The sequence below is a fragment of the Zeus faber genome, assembly GCF_960531495.2.
Source record: "Zeus faber genome assembly, chromosome: 13".
Taxonomy (NCBI): Eukaryota; Metazoa; Chordata; class Actinopteri; order Zeiformes; family Zeidae; genus Zeus; species Zeus faber.
The window spans coordinates 12,488,907-12,497,232 of NC_137198.1; the positions used below are offsets into that span (position 1 = coordinate 12,488,907).

The window sequence follows — 8,326 nt, forward strand, 5'->3', positions numbered from 1 at the left end:
AACGTGTGCATATGTACGCGACAAATAACCCTCTTGAACCTTGCGAACCGTTGACGGCGCGTACCGTCAGGCCGCTGCGACGCCAGATCCATCATCTCGCTGTGCACCGGAGCCAGGCGACGTGACCCGATTCGGAATTGGGAATTCATTGGCACGTCGCAATCTACTCTCCCGAGTTTCGCCGCGCTCCCGAAGCGGCGCGAGTCCTTGCGCCAGCGTCCCGCCCCCAATTACAATCCAAACCAATCAGCGGCCGGGCTGTAGGGGACCGACTTCCGGCCTAGGCAGGAACGACAACACCGCCGAGCAGCAGCAGCAGCAGCAGCAGCAGTCACCGTCAAAGACGAGCAGGAGACGGCGTCCTTCCCCCCCGACGTACGCGGCTCGTCGCCCCGCTTGGCCGATGCCCCGCTCCCCGCTGTAAGTTACACGCAGACGACGCCCTTTTCGCACCGCGGTGTACTCATGTATTTGACCCAAATCGACAGAGCTAGAGTAACGCTCGGGGTCAACGCCAGGGCCGGGGCCGCTGGAGGCTGCTAACGGCTACGTCGAGCTGGGGGAGATCCGTGCGACTTGCGCGGTCTTGCGTTCAAGATTCAAGATTTTTTATTTGTCACATACATGTACATACTTTCATACATATATGCAGTGAAATGTAATGCAACGCACCCGGTGATAGCACACAATATGTCCTAGGAAAAAAAGAAATACAAGAATTCCTTTCTAATAGACCGACTAACTGACTCCTAAAACGTAATACACTCCTTAAACGTAATACAGTGAGTTGAATACTCACGCCGTTGCGTGTTCCTTGTAGTTCGTCAGTCGTTATTTGTATTATTCGATGAACCGCTCAATCCCGGACGCTTCTTCCAACAGACACCCTGTACTACGTGTTCTTGCGGATTTGCATATGGAATTACATGGACACTCGTCTCTGAATCGGTCCATCTTCTTCAGCCACGTTGAAGCGGTATAAGTTGTGCACCATCTCCACGAATAAGACCGTTAAGCATGGAAACAGAAGCGGTGAGTCACGAGTCAATACTTCATTTGAAATAAAGCCTGTTGCAATACTTATATGTACATATTTCTTTATGTATTCCTTGTAATATATTGTATGTGCTGAGCGAATTCAAGTTTAATTGTTTTGCTACCGGCTACTTGACAACTTACCATTTTTCTAACAGCCTTTTGTATTTTTATTGTCTTCCAGGAGGTCATTCCTATCTGGCAGAACAAGCCTCATGGATCCGCCCGTAGTGTCGTGAGGAGGATAGGTTCCACTCTTCCCCTAAAACCACCACAAAGAGCATGTTTCCAGGTGATTTCCTATGTGCCGTAGTAAGCGCTGCACATCAACGCTTATGTTTTGTCAAAAATATTGACAGGACAGAAATTAGGGGTCCGACCTGAAGGGCGGGAGCCCAATTTTTTTTGTTCTGATTTTTACTATCATTCTTCTAGTCTTTCTCCAGATGAAAGGGCCTGGCGCTCAAAAAACCATGAAGGAAACAAACAAATTATATTCGGGCAGTCCAGACATGCTATGGTCCATGTTCTGATTCACAATGGACCATATCTATCAGAGGAGTAGGTTTAAAACAAACAAACAAAAAAAACCTGATGAGGTCAGAAGGAACTGCTGAGAAAGGGAAAGCAGAGCAGAGGGACTGGAAATATTGGAGCAGCAGAGCGCTTTGCTATATATGTGCAGGGTATGACTCTGAAAGGGGCTCTCACATAGGACACGCTCTATTGGTGTGTATTGGTTTCTCGGCGCAGTTTTTGCGCCGAGCAAAGGCCGGCAGTGGATATGGGCAGGGGTGGACTCAGCCCACCCAACCGTTTGTCTTGCCCACCCAGTCACCACCCGAACGTGCGTTTTGCCCATCCAATCAAAAATTTAGAATGCGCTCCCAAGTTTCTTTCTGGTCAAGACGAGAGACAGCCCCCCGCAGTTTGAGTAAGTTAACATGTTTTTGTGAATAATGGGGGGTTTCCAGTTTTAAATTGTGTATTAGCACATTAGTTATCGTTTATTTCCATTTCTTTGGCTTTTCTTCACATTGGTGCAATTCCTGCGACTAAGCTGGACCCTGTGCATTACTGTCTGCAGCTATGTTTGTTATTAACATTGTAACCCAATCACGGTAAACGGTGCTATAATTATTGCATATTAGGAACTACCGGGACTCCCACCTCTTAGGCCCATCGATGGTCCCATGGTTCCTACCTTGGCGGATATTGCCTGGATTGCTGCGGATGAGGAGGAGACGTTCGCAAGAGTAAGGTACGCATATCGGATGGCTGTGGATGTAAATCTGCTTTCTGGTCGTCACCAGTAAGAGTTCTCTGGTCATTCCTAATGGAGATGGCAGCCAAACAAACCCCACAGATTTACCGTGCACTCTGAGAGAGAGTGAGAGAGAGTGAGAGAGAGTGAGAGAGACTTGTGCATTGATTGAACTTTTAGCATGTACATTGTTAAAATAAGTTCTTTTCTGTTTTTGTTTTCAGGAGCGACTCGCGTCCTCTGAGGCATGAATGGCGGCCCACACCGCTCCTGGTCCTTCACAGAAACTCATCTGTACCCAATTTCCGTCGGGAGGGCAAGAAGGTGGAGGGCTTGAGGAAGCCTGGGGTGACGGCACTGAATTGCACGACTGCGCTGCAGGATGAGCTCAGCCGGCTCCGTGCACAGATCGCCAAGATCGTAGCCAGCGAGTCTGGTAGGCACACAGAACTATATAACAGTGTCTCCTTTTTCTGTAAGCTGTGTACTAGTTCAGTAGCATTATTCAATAAGTGTACGATTGGGCTAGGTAATGTAATGAGGTGTCTGTACGCTGTGGTTTCCGCTGTGTGAAGAGTGAATATATTCTTGTCTCTATTAACATCGCTTGTTTTCTCAGTCTCAAAAACAACATCTCACCGGTCAAAATGTCCCAAGCAAGTATAGTAAAAAGATAAAGGACCCTTTGGTTCAATCAAGTTTGAACATTTGAGCGTTCTTAAGCTCTATCACTGTTATTGATGGCCTGTAGTTCATAGGGGAATATTGCAGTGTATTTGAGGGAGGACATGCAGGCAGTTGGTGTCAGGGAGGAAGGTATTGGAGGCAGATGATCTGCTGTGGCGACCCCTAACGGTAGCGGCTGAAAGAAGATGATGTGTGATTCCATAGCAATACAATAATGTCGTTCACCCCTAATTCAAGTTCAAGAGATAATTTGTCACATACAGTTATACATATATGCAGTGAAATGTCATGACACCTGGAGTGAACAGTAAACAGTCCTTCCGAGGGTGCAGTTTGGTTTTAGTAATTACTTTCAACAATCAATTTAAATGCTTCAACGTTTGAGTTCTAATGGTGATTTGAAGTCTTGCATTTCAGTTTCTATTATATAAGTATATAGTCAACTATTGACTGTAATTGGTGGTTGTCAGGACAAAACAGCGTGTCCTGCCAGAACCGTGTTTGGAAACCAAATGTTGACCAGGTATTTAGGCCTGATGCCCAGTCTGTTTTCCCATGTACATACTCTGGGTATTCTCAAACTGCCTATGTCGGATCCCCCTTAGGGGGGAATAGGGGAATTTACAAAACAATCTTATGGGGAGCACAGACACCCAGGTGAGCAATAAAAATAGGCTGCAAGTTCAACTCTGCTCACTTAATGCAAAATATTAAATTCATATTTCTCTCTGTTTGCCCTTCATATTATTCTCTTTAGTTCCTGAGCGGACCTCACACGCTGAGAACCACTCAAACCATTTTGGTCGCCATATAATTTCCTCCTTCCCAGGCTCCAACCCCCTGACCCCCGACCTGCTGTCCCCTGACGACACCAGCATGAGCTTCTCCATGGCACCGTTCGAGGCCGCCACAGCCGCCACCGCAGCCTCCTTTGTCATCAGCGACGTCACAGAGGAGGAGGAGGAAGAGGAGGAGGAAGACGAAGAAGACGTGGTCTCTGTGGTATCGGAGCTGGTGCCTGACCCCCTGCCGCCGGTCTCCATGACGGCATCGGCGACCTTTGACCTCGACAGGCCCAGCATGGACTTTCGGGAGGCAGAAGATGACACGGTGTCTCTGTCCAAGTCCACCAGCTTTGCTGACGTCATGGATATCCTGAAGGACATGAACCGCATGAAGATGAGCAAGGACAGGTAGGGTGTCCGCTGGCTCTCCCCGGACCGAATGTGTGTTTTAAAGGACCATACCACCTTTAAATTGAGTTAAAGCCCTTTTAGATAGATAGATACTTTATTGATCCCCGGATGGAAATTGCAGTGTCACAGCAGCTCACATTGTAATTGGCAATGATAATAATAAAATAAGAAACATAGAAAAAAGAAAGTTGCAATAAACCTGAACGTTACCTGAAGATTTGGCAATATGCAGTAAAGCTTAGGATTAACTGGAACACAGAAAAATAAGGTATGTGCAATAAAAATAAACCTAGGCAATGATAAATAAACGATAAAAATAAACCCAAGATAAAAAATAAAAAATAAAATTGCTATTACAATAACCTACTGATAGGCAAGTGTAAACCTATAATTCACAAAAACGATAAAATCAACATTAATATACTGCATACATATACTAATAATTGCTTGTAAGCACAATAATTTTACCATAGTGACATACAGACACATTTATTCCATTTGAAAATTGCTTTCACATGGAATTAACAAATGCAAAATACGGCAGAATTAAGTAACTTTTGACAAAATATAGGTAACTGTAGTTGTCACTGCGACTAAGAGGTCATTTTAAGGTGGCTTTATTTCCATATCATTCATCCCCCCCAAAAAAGGTTTCCCAGGGTTGTTTTTTTTTTTTTTTTTTGTTGTTGTTTTTCTACCTTGATCATCAGCGTGTATAGTATTTGACCGCTGCGTCCGGTTCCAGGTACAGCCGGGGCTGCACATCTCTGCGGGAGGAGAACTCCGCCTCTCTGATCTCAGAGGCTCTCAGGAAAAAATTCACCCTGAAGGAGGAAGACATCGCTGCTGTGAAGCGGAAGTAGGACGCTCGAGTCCCGCTTCCTCCATGTAAGTCAGGATTGCATTGGGCTTGGCTTTAGGTCCTTGGCATAACAAGTCCTTTGTTCATCTAGTTTATCTTCATCATTGATTATCCCATAGATCGATTGGCGTATAGTTTTATCTAAAATGTGACCCTTTATCCTTTGGGCTTAGGCCTTGTTTTCTGCCGGTGGACTGTTAAACCCATGGACTCCCGCCCGCCCCTCTGAGCTGTGGCAGCAGCCGTCTCCAGAACAAAACGAAACCACAGAACCAACCACAGAAAAAACGTCAATAAGCTATCAATACACAACAAATATCGAATTCAACAACCACTTTATCAGGAGCTTCGTCACTATTATCAGGGGTTTGTTTTTTTTGTTTGTTTTTTTTTTTAAACTTGATTCACAGATATTCAATAACTTATTGGTTACATGTAGGATGGCATAATCGAACTTATCAAAATTCTCAGTCGGTACTGTATTACCTTTCATTAGAAGAGATGCAAACACTTTTTTTCATCCATGTAAAAAAAAAATAAAAATAAATCCTCTAACCTACTTGAAAACTATTTGGTGTACAAATGGAAGATATAGTATGTGTACGTTAGTGTTCTGTGGCTTCTTACAGAGTGTCTGGAAATATTGTTCAATGTCTGGATGTTAATATTCGCATCAATGGAGGAGTTTGCAAAACCTTTGTGCGTTTGTCCCGTCGCTCTCCGTTCCTTCTTCCTGTTCCGAACCCAGTTACACTGCACCCGCGGGGAAAAAACACCGCTTCTTCTGCCTTTCTCTTGGTTTGACAATTGTTTCGCTCGGAAGTCACTCCACTGAAAATGAGTCATTCATTAAAACGGGGGATGATCACCGTAATGATATAGTGTCAGTACTGAATCGTGCTCAATCAAGTCATGGAACACTTAGAGGGGAATGAATATGATTTTAATTTAAAGTGGTTTTTGAAGACAATTCCCTCTGGTCTGACAATTGAATTGGACAATGGGCTCTGAGCTTCAATGCGCGTGCCCTAACCTTCACCTCTAGTTTCGAGTCATGTTGTCCGAGTGTGTGTGGGATATAGTTCTCCTGCCTTACCGCTGACCCGCCGCCTGCACACTACCTAACCCCGCGTTGGTTCAAGTGCCACTTTTAGTTTCATTAGCCGACCTTCCCCATGCTCAGTAGGGTTTTATTTCCTCTGGTCTGCCGCTTCCCTTTGTATCCAATGCTTATGTTTTTGGGGGTTTTTTTTTTGTTTTTTTTTTTGTATCACACAAGCATGGATTGAATGATTTTCAAAGAACAAGTGTTGATGTACATTTATTTTACCCCCCCTTTTTTTTATTTTTTAACCAAAATAACGATTTTTACGTGTCCTCCCTCGCATCCATGTATAATATGAAACAAAGTGTGTGTGTGTGTGTGTGTGTGTGTGTGTGTGTGTGTGTGTGTGTGTGTGTGTGTGTGTGTGTGTGTGTGTGTGTGTGTGTGTGTGTGTGTGTGTGTGTGTGTGTGTGTGTGTGTGTGTGTGTGTGTGTGTGTGTGTGTGTGTGTGTTGGGAGACTTTGTTGAGCATTTCAGAGAGATGTGTTGAGAAAAATAAGATATTGCCCACAAAGGAGGATTTGAAACATACCAGTTACACTTCTGAAGTGAGGAAGTTGAGTAAACGTAAATGACAACAGAAAATGTGTCAGGAAATTGTGTCGGGTGTTTTTCTTTATTATTATTATTATTATTATTATTTTTTTAAGCCTCATTCAGAAGATACCTTTTGTTAGGTACACCTTTTGTTTCCTGCCATACGAAGGAAATCTTTTTGTTAGTGTGTGTGTTGACCATGTGTAAATAAAGATGGGCTGATGTTTTGAAAGCTTGGTGTTTTTAATTCTATTTAGACCTCGATACGTTTGATTTCCTATCTCCATGCAGTGCTCCTGGGTGAACACAGGATGGCAATGATGGCGCATCGCTCAACTTGGTTAACTGGGTTTCACTGCTTTTGGGTTCAATATGCAATTCTTTTGACATATCTAAATGTTAAAATATGTGTTTGGAAGCCTGGTCAGCCTGTGTCAACTTCTAAAACTTCCAATGCGCTGCAGAAATCAGCCCTGGGGAGACTGGCAGACAACTAAACATTAGTCTTACTTTTACTGACATGGAGGTAAAATAGCCATTATGCACTATAACTTTAATTACAAGAGAAAAAGTTGCACAACTTATCACATTCACCCCGATATCTCAATGAATCCCACCATCAATGAGTGTAGGACACGGTGTCATTGCCTTTGATTAAATGTCAAATTACAGCCAGTAAACATACAATGGGTGATTATGACCAGTTAAACCTCATATGTCTGACCCCAAACCACTATCCACGTTGAGTATGAAACTTTTCATGCTTTCACCCTGCAGGATGAGGCTTGTCATGTTGGGGATTGTTAACCCACATTCTTTTACATTTCCTCTTCAAATTTTTTTTTCCTTCACCCAACACCCAAGATAATCTGGCCCCCCTGGTGAGTCGGAGTCTATTTTCTATGCAAGTCCTTGGCCTATTTTGTTCCTATTCACCTCCTCTGTGAACCTCCTGCCTATTTTGGATACAGGACGACGTCTGTAGAGAGCTCAATTAACAGTGTTTAGTGTCTGATAAAACTATTAAGTCTCTTTTAAGGGTAAATGAAAGCAGAGAACAACGAAGAACGACAGAGACTGACTACCCGTAGATAATATTGAAAATCAACCACACAAAGCAGGTCAGTGTGCTTTTGACATATATAAAATGTGCAGAGGCTCAAAAGTCCCTGCCTGGATTTATCTTCAGTGCCAACCATCCCATTACTGTCCTTGAGCAAGGCACTCAACCTCTGAGCTCTCCATTATCCAATGTATAGCTCCCAATATAGTTTGCATGTGTTGCGTACAGATAGAAGAAAAGGGAAATGTCAAATTTCTCTGTGAAAATTGACCAGAACAGCTATTTTCTCATTCTTTAATGGAAAACCATTTCGATCGGTGATACATTGACACTGATTGGCGCCTGAAATATGATAAAGGAAAAGGGAAACGATAAAATGTGCCAGAAGATCCACACCGTTAGAAGTAACGTTGTTCCTTATCTGAAGACCCGCACACGGCAGGTTCCAGATGGATCTGTGGCCTGTGACGGGTGACAACAAAGCCACGATCAGTTACTCTGGATGTCCGAAGTTCAACTCCCTCATTGTTTCTCACCGCAGTCTCCTTGGCGTCCAGAACATCCTCATTAACAGATC

The 8,326-nt window shown here is 43.8% G+C and overlaps 1 protein-coding gene across 2 annotated transcripts; it reads left to right on the plus strand.

The window, feature by feature from the left end:
• The first annotated feature begins 305 nt into the window (after positions 1 to 305).
• On the plus strand, positions 306 to 6,918 carry mtfr1l (mitochondrial fission regulator 1-like). Of its 2 annotated transcripts, XR_013844472.1 has the most exons (9): positions 306 to 420; positions 883 to 1,032; positions 1,220 to 1,327; positions 2,187 to 2,296; positions 2,524 to 2,735; positions 3,816 to 4,179; positions 4,928 to 5,070; positions 5,218 to 6,499; positions 6,608 to 6,918. XR_013844472.1 is itself a non-coding variant. In XM_080012799.1 (8 exons), exons 2-7 carry the CDS (start codon positions 1,018 to 1,020, stop codon positions 5,043 to 5,045), a joined length of 927 nt encoding a protein of 308 aa, XP_079868925.1. In that variant the 5' UTR covers positions 306 to 420; positions 883 to 1,017; the 3' UTR covers positions 5,046 to 5,070; positions 5,218 to 6,918. The 2 variants fall into 2 exon arrangements, 1 of the variants encoding a protein (XP_079868925.1); XM_080012799.1 differs by having other exon boundaries at positions 5,218 to 6,918.
• The last annotated feature ends 1,408 nt before the right edge of the window (positions 6,919 to 8,326 follow it).